Below are 16,376 nucleotides of genomic sequence, written 5' to 3'. Positions count from 1 at the left end.
TGAATAAATAAATAAGTTATCGTAATGAAACATTATAAGATAGACCACCAGCAGACGTAATTTGTGAAGCCTGGAAACTCTTACATTCCTTGAGGGCCCCGCAAATGTTTGATTATTTGTTAACTCACGTTTGGCCAATATAAGGTGTATTTACCTATCGAGTGTGGCGATCGTGCCTTAAATAATGACATTGTGTTTTATGAATTGGTTGGAGGAAGGCATGAGCATGATAGGAAAGAGAAATCGAACCGTTTCACAAAGATAGAAGGAAAGGTAAAAGTCTGTATAGGTATTCTATTATTCCCTTCCCATCAAGACACGACCGCGACCGCGAAGGTAGAAAGTGCCATGAAGATCCAAAATCATTACCGCCAGCGGTGTTTTTAGGCTGCACGAAGACGCACCGCTCAGCATATTATTCAGTCAATATGTCCGTTAGAGATTCGGCCAGTCACGATCACTTGGCTTTATTTGCGCAGAAGAGCTCACAAAGAAAATTATTTGTTTTTATTCAGCGACCTGTAGAGCCGTGGTCAGCCCTTTAGCTAAGCCGGATACACGTAGACTGGTAGGGGCGAGCCCTGAGGCCGGTCTGCTGACCGACACAGGATTTTCCATAAACCAGGCGTCTCCGCTTGTATCTCTCCGGAGTCATTGTTAGCGTTGTACCTGTTGGTGGAAACCATATTTAGCGCTCATTTGATGCACGTTCTCAGCCAAGACCGGCACCGATGTTCAGCTGAATGCCTCCTTGAGCCAAAGGTAGTAGCGGGCGGGTTCCGATGAAGGGCCTACGCTGGGCATGGCCGAATTGACCGTATCCTAAGCCAGGGTAGCCGAAACCGCCGTATCCAGGTTGACCGTACGCTCCGAGACCCAGGCCTCCGGCAAAGCAGCACGTTCCCACGGTAGCGCAGCACTGCCTGCAAAGAAGATGGCGAGCCGAAAAAACTTCCTTTACTCATTCACAGGCATTGGAAGCCCTAAAAGGGTACAGATATGAACGGAAGTACATGGAATAAAGTGTACACTTTATCTAACACAATCTAGAACACTGCTTCCCTTATGGTTGCATGGAACTGCGGGTAGTTCCTATGTTGAAATGGTAGCGAAACATTGCTTGTACTAAATGATTGAAATTAAATTACCATTAAAGATGTCCATTCAACGTGACGAAACTGCCGGGGTGATAAGCAGACCATTATAGGCACGGGTCAATCTGTAAACCTTTTATTTGTATATGTAGGCCGTTCCGTGGCTTCAGACGTGATTGAAAAACACGGGCTCTTACGTAGGGCATGCATCGGAGCTTTATTTTGACGAACTGAATTTGAAATGTGTTTCCCGCAACAGTTTTTCGTTCGGAGTAACTACGAACCACTAGGTACTGTCCTCAACCACTCGGCAAAAATACACAAGCCGGCAAGTACTCCGAGCAATTTGACTGAGAAATGCCAAGTCACTAGAGAAATATAGGGCAATAATCGCTCCCCGAGGAGTGTTAGAAGAGCTGTGAAGATGCGGCTTGTTTCCGTGCCACAGAAAAACAATAAGAGAAAAAAATGGTCTAATTGCATAAGAGTGAACACACGTTTTAAAAATTTGGTGTATCAGGAGAGATAGCTATTTCCTGAGCTTTGCCTGTGGTGTATAATTTAGGCATATCTCAATTATGAACAAAAATGAAAATTTTACCCCCAAAACATGCATATGCAATACCTGTATGAGACCTGTGAGCGTACCGTGCGAAAGCGGGTAATATTTATGCCCTGCAGGAAACCATTGTCTTGATAGAGGAGGGCCCTGATGAAGCCCTCATACCAGGTACTAATTATCTGTGCGTAACCGTTGCCCTTACAATGTCCCTCCGCTGTACTATCGTCCTTTACCCCCTTCTAAGAAGGGAAATTTGTGCCATTATACGCCGTTTTGATAATTTCAAACCGCGCCACCAAATTCACCGGCACAGTATCGCTACAGTTCGACAGGCACTTGTTGAACCCTTATGAATGAGCATAGGCATAGAAATATTTTATCGTAGGGAAATTTAACTCGTGCTGGCACATCCAGGTTAATTTTGCGCTACCTCGGTGTGTTTAGAAAGAAAACCACAATTTAGAAACACACCCTAACCATACTCCGTATTTACCAAACTGCTCGCACGTAAACATTCGAAAGAGCCGTTGGTGATTCGACGGCGGAGTGGCATGTTGTAGCGTTCGATATTTTGCTTATTTACAGCGTAGTTGTTCTGTACCGACATAACAAACTTTCAATGGGCTCATGAAACTGACAGACGTTTGGGGATGTGCGTGCGAAAAAGGGGACGGATTTGTTAGGGAATGAGGTTTTTCAGTATAACAACCAGTCGATCAGTGAGTAAACGCAAAAGGAAACAAACAAAAAATAAAATGCTGCGTACAACTAACGTTGGGGTATAGTAAAGGGCTTATTTCGTTATCACATCGACGCCAAGGTCAAAATAATAAATAAAATAAGGTTGAATAGTGAGCCAGGAAACCGCCAATGCTGAGTTTAAACAGTGGGAACAAACAGATGTTTGGGATCCACATTGAGTTTTACGCCGGTGGTGGTTACAGTTTTTGTCGATTCTATTTTGGTTTATTTGGTGGTCAACCTTCTGTTTAGACTATATTTCTTTATTTGGAACGCAAAAACAATCCGCACAATTGGCAATAAGCGTCCACCGTATTTTTATAGGAGAACAGTCGATGACGGCTATTCCGCCTTTGAGATTTTGTGCCTTAACGCGTGGTTCCCTGGAAGAGATTTTAGGCGTGAGCCTTGTTTATTTGTGTATAAATATTTCAATCTGTGTCTTTGCTGTGCGTCATTGTATATAAGAAAAATGTGGGTTATGTTGCATTACGTATAAAAAGTTGCGGAATTGCTACGTAGAACTCATTCAGTTGAAATAAAAGGGGTCAACGGAATAGTTCCCAAAGAGCATGCCTTACTCGACCACAATAAGAACTTGTTCTTCAGCATTACAATTACGCACATGTTATGACATTTACCTAAATAAGCTTTCCGGTCGTGTTCCTTGCATTCACAGCTTGTTGTTGTTTAAAAAAAGGAATTGACCAATGCCGCCTGTATAAACATTGCCTAACGCGTGAGCGAAAAATGGCTAAACAGCCACTCTCCTGTTGCTCTCTCCTACCCTTCCCCGCTCCGTAGCCTTCCAGCGTGCTTTCGTGTCCGCCAGCCAGCGCCGCTTCTCGGAAACTATGCAAAATAGTGGAAAGTTTGTTTAGCGTTCCCTAGGCGGCGCTCCAACGCCTTCTTGTTTTTCACCATGCCTGTCTGTCTTGGTCTCTCACTGATAAAATTTCCTTTGTCACGAAGCAAAATCCCTTGCGCTGCCGCAGGCTGATGCCGGCTTTGCGCGCTTATCTAATGGGATCACAGGCGCTGAAATTTCCTGAGTGGGGCATCCCACCTCTATCCCCTCCGCATTTAGGTATTGCTTTGACCCCGCTGTTCGCACTCCGCATCGGTACGCACTTCTAAAATTGAGGACTGTACTGTATAAGCGCCCAGACAGCGTGGCGGGATCCCAGCTGCTTATCCTTTTGTTTCCTATAATTTTCTGAAGTTTACAAGCACGTGATATTATTGGAAAGTAATCGTAGAAGTGAGCAGCTGAACAAAAAACGTGCACGCAATTTTTTCTTCTCTAAATACTCCAGAAAGAAAAATATCAGTAAAATAATAGCTGCCCCATCCGAAAATATCGTTTTTCTGTTAGCTATATGTCTACCCGACAATCAGTACGTTCTTACACTATTTCAGTCCGCCTCCGTCTTTATCTTTGGAAAAATGCAGCAAGTATGAAGCGAGTGACACGTTGAACGAGATCCCCAGTGCGCCACAGAACTAGCGCCCCGTCGCGGCTAAGATGTAAGCGAAACGGCCCTTGAAGCCCAACAGACAAGCTGACAGACACACGTCGTAGAAGTGGGTGCAGCGTTCGCGACTCGCGAGCAGTGACGTAAGGCGAGATGTCCGCCGGCACGCGCCACATAGCGGATCAGTGCCTGAACTAAGCGTCCCTACCCTTCCCATTGAAAAGCGCGCGACGCGTCAGGCAATGTTAATACAGGCGGCGTTGAACTTACGTATCGGCCTTTTGTGAATAGGCTACTCCCTAGAACCACTCTCTAGATGGGGTTAGGCGCGAAGTAAGAAAAATTCATTACTTCCTAAATCTAACGACGTTCATGGATGAACGCGAAGCTTTTTCGTATGGATGCTTTGGTTGGCCAATCCCACACTGCGAGTATGGGCTATTCTGGAGGTACCGCAAACTATTCTAGAAAAAGCACAGGAACTCCAGGGTGTGCAACGCTTTGGGTTTGGGGTGTACAACTCGAATCAGTGCCCGCTGCTTGGCCTACAGTGAGCACGTTTTTAGTAGGTTCCGGTTTGAGGTGTTAACCTCAAGATCTGACGTTAGGCCTAACGTCGCAAACCTCAAAATAGAAAGTTAGGCGTAACGTCTTCTGGCTAACCGCCTTAATGCCCGTAGAGAAACGCCATTTTCATCCTACGTAGGCCTGTAGGTAACGGCTGTCGATCGAGGTTCACCTAACAACATCCCCTTTAGGCTGATTTACGTCGCGTGGTAGCCCGCCTGCGTCACCCCTTTCCTCTGCTGCACATCAACTTTTAGCGAGGGGGGGGGGGCGAAATGGAGCTGTCGCCAAGCTTCGCAGGGAAGATTTTAGATGTGACGGCATCTCAGTCACTCGCCTTGTCGCTCCATATGGTGTTGTTGTTCGTCCACACCCGTCCTCCATTCTCCTCGACGCGCGAGCTGCACTCTCCGCCGCTCCCCCCCTCTCCTCTTTGATAGCGAACACTCTCTCGCGAGGGGAACTGGCTTGACTTGGCTTGGCTTGGATTGGATTAGATTGGATTGGATTTGGATTGGATTGGATTGGATTTGGATTGGATTGGATTAAAGTGGATTGTGTTGGATTGTGTTGCGTCATAGCCGCACCACGTTGCGTCATAGCCGCGGCAGAGGGTTCACGGCACGTTTCACGCGATGGAAGAATCAAACTAACGGAAACAACAACGGAACACCCTATGCGTCGCATCTACACAGGGGTTCCCGCGAGGGGAGGTGGGAGTAATTTTTTATGTTTCTATACTTCGCCCACAATCATCACCATCGCCAGAGGAAGTTGGCCTTCCTGCATGGCGTTTTGGTGTTTAAGAAGCCATTATTGAGAATATTAAAGCTTCGCTGAAACCTTACCTTGCAGCGACAGAGTTCAGCATGGGACAGTTGCATCCGTAGGAGCCGCCACCGACCACGATGGCGGGATGTGCCTGGCTGTCCACGCTGGCAAGCAGTGCTACGAGCGCCGTGACGATTACAGCCGCTGGGATCAACGCCATGTTTACGGGGGCTGGGTTCAGGGACAAAGGATAAAATACATCAAGGTACTGTAGAAGTGATCCGGGTTCAGTCATGAATGTCGCAGTGGTTGCGAGGTGCAGTTTTCTGGATTTTATAGCTGACATTTTCTGCTTGCTACAACAGATAAGCAGGTATATTTATTTGTAAGCAATAACATTAAAAAAAAATTAAGACGAAACATGAAGCAGTAATTTTTTCCCTTTTTTTTTGTAAACTGGAGGCGCATAAGCCTAGCGGAGAGAACATTTGGGATGTTTACGCTCCCCAACGTCTTGACACACGGGCGTTTTAAAGGCAATAGTCATTAAAAGGCAACTCAAACCACGAAGCCACTGTCGGTCTGTCTGTCTGTCTGTCTGTCTGTCTGTCTGTCTGTCTGTCTGTCTGTCTGTCTGTCTGTCTGTCTGTCTGTCGGTCGGTCTGTGCACCCGTCCCACGATTCAACCCCGTGACAAGAAGTTAAAATAAATTCTTGAACAAGAAGTTTATAAGGCAAAACGACTATCAGCTAATAAATCTGGAACACACATATCTACGAACATTGCCGAGAAAAAGAAAATATTAGGCATACTTAAGGTAAAAAAAAAACAATGCACAACTGATGATCTCAATATTTTTAAATTGAAACTAAATAGGAGCTTGATAATTTTTGAGAAAAATAAGAAATAGACGCATAAACCGATATTCTTAAGCACAAAATACACACAAAAAAACAACTCTGGCGTACCTCGACCTTGTAACAGTATTCTAAGTTCAACAGTAACAAAAAGTTGCTGAGGACGGCGCGAGAAGTGGATCGCAGAAAAATTGAATTGACTCGAGCAAACCTCCTCCGTATTTTTCGGGGGAGGAAGAAGAGGGCGAGGGTAAATCATGAGTGGTGGGTGGAGTATGGAAGAAAAGCATTTGCTTCGCGCAGGCGGCACAAATATTTCGTCTTTCGACACCTTTAAACATTTGCAGCGAAGTGAGAGAAACACGCCAATTTTTAAAGAAACGTTTTATGCTAGCGACACCAACATAAAACGTGAAACAACCTTGAATACTCGCCTTTATGGTAGCATCACTAAGCACTAGAAAATGACCTGTAAGTTGGCGCGCTCTCAACTCGCCAGCAATACATTGTTGTACTTTGTGGCAAATTACAAACAAAACAAGCGTGCAAAGTATTTTAACTTGAGACACTTATTTTAGTACTATAAGGGGCTTCGACGCATTGTTTATTGGACGCACGAAAGCAACTGGACTGTGGATAAGATACGCCAATATGCCGTTACCAAATACGCACAAGCCGGGCCCTTTCGGTGTGATTTCGAAGATAAATTTAACTTGTTAAAATGACTCGCATCGCCCGTGAACCGGCTAAAAAGGTACCAAACTACCCTTGTTTACGAAACGAATTCTCACGGTATGCCTATTTCTCAACGATTCTGTGGACATCACCTCCCGCCTGATGTGGGAGATGTAATTTTGCGCTATGCAGAACGTTAATTAAACGACGTCATATGCGTCGTCCCAAACATAAACTGACCACTGAAAAACAACAAATAACCGTTAGTCAGAAAAACAGAGCGCTGAGTTATTCCTAAAAAACGTTTGGACAAAAAAGAAAAAGGCCAAAAATGTTTGAGCTGCTTAGGGTCTCACCAAGGCCCTCTACGCTCGTACCCAGGACACTATTCGAGAAGACAGGGGCTAAAGGGCTGGCTTCCCAGGCGGAGGGGGTGAGCGACTTGCTGAGATAGATGTATTACCTAACACACCTCATGCTTTTTTCTCTCGATGGCCGCGTGTCACATCGTGCTGTCCTAATAATCTTGCAGGCATATCTCCAATAAAAGAATGTCACGTGAGGACGTGTAAGAAGGTCGTCTACGCTGTTTTGGTAGCCGTGCGGACAGCCGCCGTACGCGCGAAAAGACGGGACAAGTTTAACTGCGGCATGTGGCCCTACAGCTACGACCGTGATCCCTTCACCGCAATGTATTTTTCTAATTCTGTAGAAACTGCTGATTTAGGCAACAACCCCAAAACCATCACCTGCTATAGGGAATCGGACCTGTGGCCTCGAGCGTCCGAGCTTCTACGAGCTAGCCAATTTGATGCAAACAATGACGCTGTTCGAATGAGTGGGCTTTTCCAACTTTAGTTACGCCTGCGGTCTTCGCCAGATCTTGTTTACACTGTACACCTACATGCGTTAGGTGATTTCTTAATCTTTGTGCGTTGAGGCGATATAAAACTATGTAAAGTGCCGAGCATGGAAGTTGGAGTGTAAATAGGAGGGAAAAAATGGACGGAGGATATTATTGAACTCCTCTGGAAGTTAATCAGCGTTTATCCCTGTGTGGCGATGGGCATATGTTGGTTCAGGCTACCGGCCCGACTGCTCCGTCCCGCGCTCTTTATGCGGAACCTCCGATTTGAGCCAGATCATTATGTGATGGTTGGGGTGCGCGTAAGCATGACTGGATATTAGCGAAGCTACATCTCCTGTGGCAGCAGTGGTCAGGAGTACATATTTTTGCAGCTTCCTAATTAGGAAGTAGGACAAATATACTTGGAGGTGGCGAACTAAAACAAGAAACAACTTAGAGAGCAACCTGTCCAAATAAGTTCTATTATTTCGGAAAGGAGCGTATACACAGTATACCATTTCCTCAGGAGATAATTGCAATTGTTCAGTGCGTGTGAAAATACCTTCATACAATCAAATGAACAAGTGGAGCATTCCCTGAATGAAGCGATGGTTAGGGTTTTAATTGTAAAGCGCACAGGAATAAAAGGACAGGTGGCGGGCAAAGCAGTTCGTGCTTCACTTTCTCTGCAAGCATCTGCAGTTGCTCTTGAGTTGAAAGTTCATGATAGAATAAAAGTGTGGACATGTATACAAAATTAAACATCCGGAGGGAAATAGCGCCATCACTTTAGGTCGTTAGTTGCCAGTGGGCACGTTAGGTATATGTTTTCGTAAGGAAACAGCTGGCCTGCTCTTTTTGGGCTGCCACAGAACGCGTAAATCAAATTGTTTGTACAACAAAGCACCGGTTCACACCCAGGAATTCCATATCATGTGAGAAGTTGACAACGATGATTCTTTCTCTATAAAGAACTTGCCATTAATTTGATCAAATCCGTCGGAATGGCTGATGGTTTGGCAATGTGTTACTGCGTTTCGTTATTTGCACTCAGCAGGGCAGAAATGGAATCAATTTTTAACTCACCGTGGCTCGCTGAAAATCGCTCGCTCCGAGTAGAACTGTGCTGTCAGCGTCAGAGTCCCCGTTTTCGTATGCCTTGAGAAAGTAACGACTGCAGCCGCTTCTCACAGAACGTGTGACCGAACAACTTCTTATATTCAAGTTTTGGTCGGCCCAGTAATGACGGGCCTGACGTCAGGGCTCAGCCGACTCACCCAGCGGGGCCGCGATTGAGAAAGTGCGTCAGAGAATTATCGCGCAGATTCCATGAACCGCACACTGTGTCTTGTCGCTTGGGAGTAGGAAACGCGCTGGCGATTACTGTACCGTATCTGGGTCAAATACTCCGTTTTGGCTCGTTTCCGGGATGGTTTTTCTTATGACGCCACTGATTAGATCAGGAAATGATCATCCCTGATCAGTAAGAACTTTACGTATCTAACAACCATGGTGATTTTTAGCTTAGTCAGAATTCCCCGCTCCCGAGCAAAAAAAAAAGTTTCTTATGCCTAACTTCTACCTGACCTTGTACCGTAACTACCGGCCACACTTCCACAACGTATCATTAGACACATGAGCCAGTTGATATAGCTTTTCCATCGAAATAACTCTGAAAAGAGCCATTGAGGTCGGAGATTTGTTTCAGCAAAGCCGAATATCGGGCAGATACAGATATCAGCGAGCTTGTCGGCATGCATTGAACGGTTTGGCAGGTGGTTTGCTATTGCGATTTTGTGAAACAAAAGTGCACAGTAGTCTTACAGAAGAGGTATTTGAAATTGCAGCAAGCCACCAAACCCTGTAGCCTGCATTCCGCCGCCCAAAATGATCGGCGGAGAAAGAAAGTTCGCCCCATTCCACGCTGTGAAGGCGGTTGACTGGGAAGCTGTAAACGACACCCACAACGACTACCCGCCATGCGACGTCACTTGAATTCACACACGTGGCTCACTGCCTTTCGCTCACTCGTGTTTCATGCGTCGCCGCAATGGAGCACCCTCTTCGCCCTGCCCCCCCCCCCCCCCCATCCCCCAGACGCTGTTCAATACGCCGGTAAAGCATTACGCTGCTGAGTACGAGGACGCGGGTTCGACTTCCGCAGCGGCCGCTTTTCTGATGGAGGCGAGAAGCAAAAAACGCCCGTGTGTACGACATTTCGGCGCACGTTAAAGATCCACAAATGGTCAAAATTAATCCGGAGCCCTCCACTACGGCGTGCGTCATCGCTTGCATTTCGTCGGCGCGTTAAACCCCACAATCAACCAGTTCGCCGCTAATCCAAACCCTGCCAACGCCGTTATCACACATTGCGCGGTCTGCACTTCTCACAAGGGCTTTGAATGAGTGCATGTGGCAGACCCGCAGCTGTGCTCGTTGAGTGCACCGTCTGTCTCCGTGTCTCTATCGTGTTGGCGTAGCTAAATCGGCAAGACTCATTCAGTAAGCTCAGTCGGTAAGCAACGGACCTTTTGCGCCGTTACTTTATTCGAGCCCAGGTGTGATTCCTGGCGGCGCCAGTAAGTTCTTTAAATTTTCGCGGGAGTTTTCTGTTGACGCCGACGGTTGCTACAGAACCCTTGGCGGGTAGAGGTATACTGCCTCGCAGTAACCGTGAACAAATTACAGGGGAAGGTCAGATCGTTCGGCAGCGGTGGACTGAGTGCGCACAGGCTAAACATTTTTGTCTCTGCAGGTGAGACGTATACAGCCGGCAAAACGCTTGTGTATAAGACGGGAGTGGTTTGCTCCGGTCTGCGCGGGAGACATCTAGTCACAGCGCCTGGTTCGAGATCAGTAGCATGTGAGCATGCGGGAACTGTATCAGCGCAATGGCTGTTTCTCTAGTCACGTGCCCGTCGCTTTGGCTGCCGTACCTTCTTTTGCAGTGAGAAGCACTGCCTGCAGCAGGTAATCGCCGCTTTTCTTTCCTGGCCCGGCCGCGCAGGTATGCTACGTATAGTACGGTCAGTGAAGGTGTGGGAGCCAAGGCGAAGGCAGAGCCAGGAGGGACACAGATATCGTGCTCATACGGGCCCACATGCTCACAGTGTACCGGTCTCAAACCTGGCGTTATCACTAGCTGTCTTCCGCGCAGTCGGTAGCACGCCGCACGAGCGTTATAGACAAGTGTTCTGCCGACTGTAGCTGTTGTATAACATTCTCATTTTTGCGCAACTGCCGAACGTAGCTCTTGTGCCTGTTTTTGCCTAGTGTGATTTGTTCTCCTGTGTTAGTTCCCTGTGGTTCGAGGACGATTAGTACTCGTGGGGCGAAAAAGGCAGCTGACGGTGGCGATGCTAACCTTAAACAAAAGTTTGATGATTTCCGAAAAGGGATGAGTGATGAGTTCCGTAAGCTGAAAGAAAGCTTCAAAAATATTGCAGTTGCAGTTGTGACGAGGTGACTAAGACGAACAAAGATGTGGAAGCAATGATGAAGGAAATAGAGGAACTAACAGGCAGCAATCAGGCATTGAAACAAGGTAACTCTCGGAATACTCAACGCGTAGAAGAACTCGAGCAGTACAGCAAATCTAACAGTTTGGAAGTAAAAGGTGTTCCAGACGACCAGCATACGCTAGAAATGATTCTGAGAATGTCTGAGATTGTTGGCGAGCCAGTCACTAAAGACGACATTGATGTGTGCCCCGGGATTGTATACCTTGTGCGCTGAGAGAAGCGCAAAACTTTTCTTTCCAACGACAAACAAATGCGGATCATGACGTCTGAACTTGGATAACTAAAAAGGCTCCCGTTTATGTGTACGAACACTTGACCAGGCAAAAAAAACCGCTTCTTGGCGCCACGATTGCGACAAAGACACAAGCCGGGTGTGAGTACGCATGGGCGAGACGGAAAATCTTCGCAAGCAGAGAAGATGAGACGCCGATACTCCGCATTCGCTACCTTAGCGATGTTGAGAAGATTACTTTTACCACATCAGCGTCTGGCCTTCTCTTTATAAACGCATAGTGAAACGCATAGCTGTTTCACTATGGCAGTGTAACCGCCTGATCTGCGATCTAAGAGTGCAAAAAAGAATATATGCATTTTTCAAGTAAATGGGCGTTAATTAGAAAACAAACAAGAAAGTCTCGATCTATTACTTGAAAGCTTTGGCGTACCGTTTTATGCAATCATGATTTCAGAAACTTGGTACACTGGAAATTCCGTTCCTTATTCCTACCCAAACTACAAATGTTTCGTTTTGAGTCGACCGGATCGGCGAGGGGGTGGTTTAGTGTTCTTAATCAAGATGCAAAACTCGAAGATTGACGAGGGATTTTCAATTTTCAACATAAAATTATGGAATGTTAACCGTTGCAGAGGGTTCAAGAATGTTTTCAGGGATTTATCGCTTTCCAAATGCAGATGCGCATGCTTTTATGTGTTGTACGAGCGAAGCCACTTACGGGCTGGGGCTCTTGGCGTCTCCTGTCATCGTCGTCGTCGTAATCATCGGCTCGTGTAGTCTCGGTACTAAAACATCGGGAAACTCGTTTACGCCTCGCGCTAGAGCGCTTCGTAACGCGTTCTAAAAAGACACCGGGACACTCGCTACACACCACGAAATTCGTTTAGGCCTCGCGCTAGAACCCAAGGGGTGTAAAAAACACCGGGACACTCGTTTACACCTCGCGCTAGAGAGCTTCGTGCGTCGAAGACAAGGGACTTTTCCAGCAAAGCTCTATACCTCTACACCTCAACGGTTTCATCTCCGTCTGCAAAAATGCGAAGGAGACAAGAATACACTTATACACTGCATGTTTCCTTTCTCTCCAGGTGCCACGTTAGTGGAGATGGCCCGGTTTTTTCCCCCAATTCAGCAGGTGGATTATGTCGAAGTCGTTTGCACGCTAGGCAGATTGTTCCAGTTTATTCCTCTTTCCAGTTAACCAATCCTTTTAACGCTCCTTAATGCAAGTGCAATTAATCCAGTGACTTCCATCACGGGTATCTGCACGATAGATCTCTCTCCGCACTTACCTAAAACTAGAGCCATTAGATTAGGTTTTAGAGTATATGCACTCTTTTCTCTCATTGTTGAATGCCGCTTACACTGGCCATTGGTCAAACGGCGTCACGTAACGGTTGTTTACCTTGAAGACCCACGGGCGGTGACATTTTGGTGTCTCGGTATTGTAGCGTGCGCGCGTTCTTCGATAAATGGTAATTTTCAGAATGCAGTGTGGCGTTGTGAGACGTCTGGTGTGACTTTTTAAGCCCATAGTAGCGATGCCGTGCTGCTCTGTACTTCGCTATTTCAACCAACCGGTAGGTGCAAAACACCTGCTTCGCTTCCCGCTGGGTTAGGAGGGCAGTGGCCTAGCGAAACCTACAGCCACAAGAGAAGCGTAGCTCATTTAGTGGCTCTAGCGAAACCTAGAACCACAAGAGAAGCGTAGCTTATTTAGTGGCTCTAGCGAAACCTAGAGCCACTAAATGAGCTACGCTAGTGCAATCGAGCCTGACCCTGTCGCACCCCCGTGCTGTCTCAAAATCCTCGAAAAGTATACACAGCTCTCATGGTTGACACGCGGCACCCGGAACAATTCCGCCAGTTAGTGTCGGCCGCGGCAGGGCGCATAAAGCTGGCCACCCTGGCGTCAAAGACCCAATCAGCTGCCGCCATGCGTCAATGTCGTTACTCTTAAGCGTAGCTTTTTCCGAAACGTTTGAAGATTTCGTATCTGCTAACAAATGTTCGCTTTTTCTTTGGGGGGATTTTAATATCGAGCAGATTAAAACATCCAAACCTACAAACGGCTTGTTATCTATACTTGATCGTACGGTTTTAGAAATATAGATACTGTCCCTACAAGCATATCGTCATCATTTGAAAGTCTTGTCGATCTCATTATCACAAATATCGGTAATTTTGTTGGGAATAGTTTTCTCTAACATATGAAGTTAGTGACCACCTACCTATCTTTGCCATGATTCATGGTGATAAAGAAAAGAGAGCGGAAGGAAGGCCTCCACCATGTTATCAAAGCATAACCAGTGCAACACTGCACTCATTTCGCAGGGATATCCTGAATCATAACTGGAATTGGGTGATTCAATAACTGACGCTGACTCAATATACAATGCTTTAGCATCTAATATTGTTAAGATTTATCAAACGCCCTCTCCATGCGTAACTTCCCCTAAGCTCAAGAAATGTCACAAGCCTCGGGTAACGAAGTCGCTTTTTTATGAAAATAAGGTCAACAATCAATTATAGGCGGAGTTGGTACCGACAAAGAACCCAGAACAAGGGCGTGTTTTCAGACAATACCAAAAGAAACTGAATGATAAACTAAGAGCAGCAGAATATAACTACCGTACTTACCCGATTCTAACGCGCCCCCGATTCTAACGCGCACCCAATTTTCCTGTCTAAAAAACCGAAAAAACTGGCACCTCCGATTGTAACGCCCACGGAACTTGAGCAAGACAAACGAATGCGAGAGAAACGGGCGATTTATTTCCCGAAGTAGTCCCACTCATCTCACTCCTCGCGCTCTCCGCTGACCACAACATCTCGCCCTCTGTGCCGTCAAGCGCGTTCGCGATGCCACACTTCTGAACGAACTTTCAACCATGGTCGATGGGATCATGGCCCATGCGTCGCACGCCCATCCCGCGAGTTCCTCCAGTGGCGCGCGCTTCATCCGACGCTCGTTTTGTACGCGTGAGAGCCGCTGCTGCCATTGCTGTTATCAAGCGCGCAAGTGGAATAATTTGACGATTTGTGGGGACGCCGATAGAACAGCCTCGGCGCCTATGTTTCCGGCGTCAGACGTGCGAAAAATCGTTCCTAGAAGCTTTGGCTCTATCTTGAGATGGCGATTACGATGGGTGGCACGAAATTTCCGCTGTTTGGGCAGTTTCGGTTTCGTATCCGATTCTAACGCGCATGCAATTTTTCAGCCTATTTTTCCGAAAAAAAGTGCGCGTTAGAATCGTGTAAATACGGTACTTTTCTGCGTATTTTGACAGCGTGTCAAACGACACTGACAAGTTATGAAAGCAGGTTAACTCTTTTATACGCCGAACGCTGACACACCTTTTCAAAGTGCAATATTGACTAATCGTTTTGTTAAAGGCAAAAAGTTTTCGGATCTATTGAATACATATTTTGCCTATTAGGTGACGCAGGCAGCTGTCACATAACCAATTATCTTCTTCACACAGAACAGCAAATTTTATTAGTGATGTTTTTTTCCCACAAATTAAGCTGAGATTAAACATGCTTCTTCTAAATTCTAAATCAAGATTCCGACGAAGTGCAGATGCGTCCAGTTAAGTATGTTATTGATTTTCTATCTCCGATACTCGAAACGTTGTACAATTTAGCTCCAGAAACTGGCTCTTTTCTTTCTGAAATGGAAAATCAAGGGTTTGAAGGATCCTCCTTTGTCGAAAGAGGTTTGTGTCAGCTCACCCGGCGAAAAATATGGCCGCATTCTTTTGCAAGCAAACAAAGGGTTTATTACTTAAACCCGCGAGAACTAAACTATCAGCTCTTGAGCGGGACGAGTGCAGGGCGACACCGGTCCGCATGGCAGCACTCACGTTTCGTAGCGGTAGCTGGCGGTCTCGTCCTGTCCCCGGTGCAGGCTGGGCGGCGAACTTTGTACCACGCACTAGACCCCTTGCCGCTGTGTCTCGTCGCGTCCGAATAGGAACAACCCACGAACCTGTGTCTCGTCGCGTCCTAGTGGAAAAGAAGAATGGCACACCAAGGTTGTGCGTAGACTATAGTCGGTTAAACGCAGTGTCAGTCAGGGATTCTTACCCTTTTCCATCAATAGATGCAGTCATGTACTCCTTGGGGTCCGCGAAAGTGTTCACAATTCTAGATTGTAGCAGAGGGTTCCGACAGATCCCGATAGCAGCAGAGGACATCCCAAAAACTGCCTTCACCTACAGCAGAGGTCTTTTTGAGTTCGTGAGGCTTCCGTTTGGGCTCTGCAATTCACCGGCAACTTTCCAACGCTCAATGGATATCGTCCTCGGGGATGCTAAATTCAACTACGCGATGGCGTACATGGACGACGTGTGTCGTGTTTTCAGAAAATATAGAAGATCACCCATTGCACCTCACCACGGTCCTGGATGGTATGAAGACCGCAGGCCTCACCGTGAATCCCCGAAGGGCCCGGCCAGCTCAGTCGGTAGAGCATGAGACTCTTAATCTCAGGGTCGTGGGTTCGGGGCCCACGTTGGGCACTACTCACACAACACACCCCCACGCCTACTGCAGCCGTCCCTTATCTCTCTTCCACCTGCCCGTTCCTTCGCACTTTGGTCCTGCGCGTGCTGGAGCGCGCATGCTCGGCCACAAATCTACGTGACTGTTCCGCGCGCGTATCTAGACGGGAGCCGTCATGCACACCAGGTTCACGCACGCGCACTGCGGTCCCCTCACATGCCCATAAGTTAAAGCAATATATAAAGCGGTAACAAGAAACGCAAGTAACTTTATACCGATAACTATTTGGCGTATACGGTTCAAATGTTTTTTTTAAATGATACATTCCCGTTTGAGCGATTTTTTGATGAAGCGTTGACTTATTTGCACTGATTATTACAGCTTCCAAAACAGAAAAATCTACCGACCTAGCTCTGCTAACAAAGAAGGGTACATTTTAGATGAATTTTAACAAAAGGATGTCGTAGTGTGGTTGTATATTGATTTCGTTAAAGCAATTGATTGCGCAAATCATAAAATATTAC

At 46.6% G+C, this 16,376-nt stretch overlaps 1 protein-coding gene and 1 non-coding gene across 2 annotated transcripts; one reads left to right on the top strand and one right to left on the bottom strand.

The window, feature by feature from the left end:
- Positions 1-471: 471 nt before the first annotated feature.
- Positions 472-15,370, bottom strand: LOC144139438 (uncharacterized). Its single transcript, XM_077671767.1, has 3 exons — positions 15,213-15,370; positions 5,288-5,441; positions 472-923 (listed from the first exon to the last, which is right to left on the bottom strand). Exons 2-3 carry the CDS (start codon positions 5,428-5,430, stop codon positions 713-715), a joined length of 354 nt encoding a protein of 117 aa, XP_077527893.1. The 5' UTR covers positions 5,431-5,441; positions 15,213-15,370; the 3' UTR covers positions 472-712.
- A 426-nt stretch (positions 15,371-15,796) lies between these two features.
- On the top strand, positions 15,797-15,869 carry Trnak-cuu (transfer RNA lysine (anticodon CUU)). Its single transcript has one exon. It is a non-coding gene; the product is annotated as a tRNA-Lys (tRNA).
- Positions 15,870-16,376: the final 507 nt, after the last annotated feature.

Source organism: Haemaphysalis longicornis, unplaced genomic scaffold (assembly GCF_048455015.1).
Source record: "Haemaphysalis longicornis isolate Haplotype H1 unplaced genomic scaffold, Haemaphysalis longicornis Haplotype H1 scaffold_5, whole genome shotgun sequence".
Lineage (NCBI taxonomy): Eukaryota > Metazoa > Arthropoda > Arachnida > Ixodida > Ixodidae > Haemaphysalis > Haemaphysalis longicornis.
Note: the sequence above shows the minus strand (reverse complement) of the source record. Positions and strands in the feature narration are given on the sequence as shown.

Excerpts from the sequence above, each read along its gene's own strand:
- LOC144139438 (XM_077671767.1), bottom strand. The coding sequence starts at position 5,430 with ATGGCGTTGATCCCAGCGGCTGTAATCGTCACGGCGCTCGTAGCACTG. Across the intron at positions 924-5,287 it reads CTGAACTCTGTCGCTGCAAG|GCAGTGCTGCGCTACCGTGG; the intron begins GTAAGGTTTCAG and ends TCTTCTTTGCAG.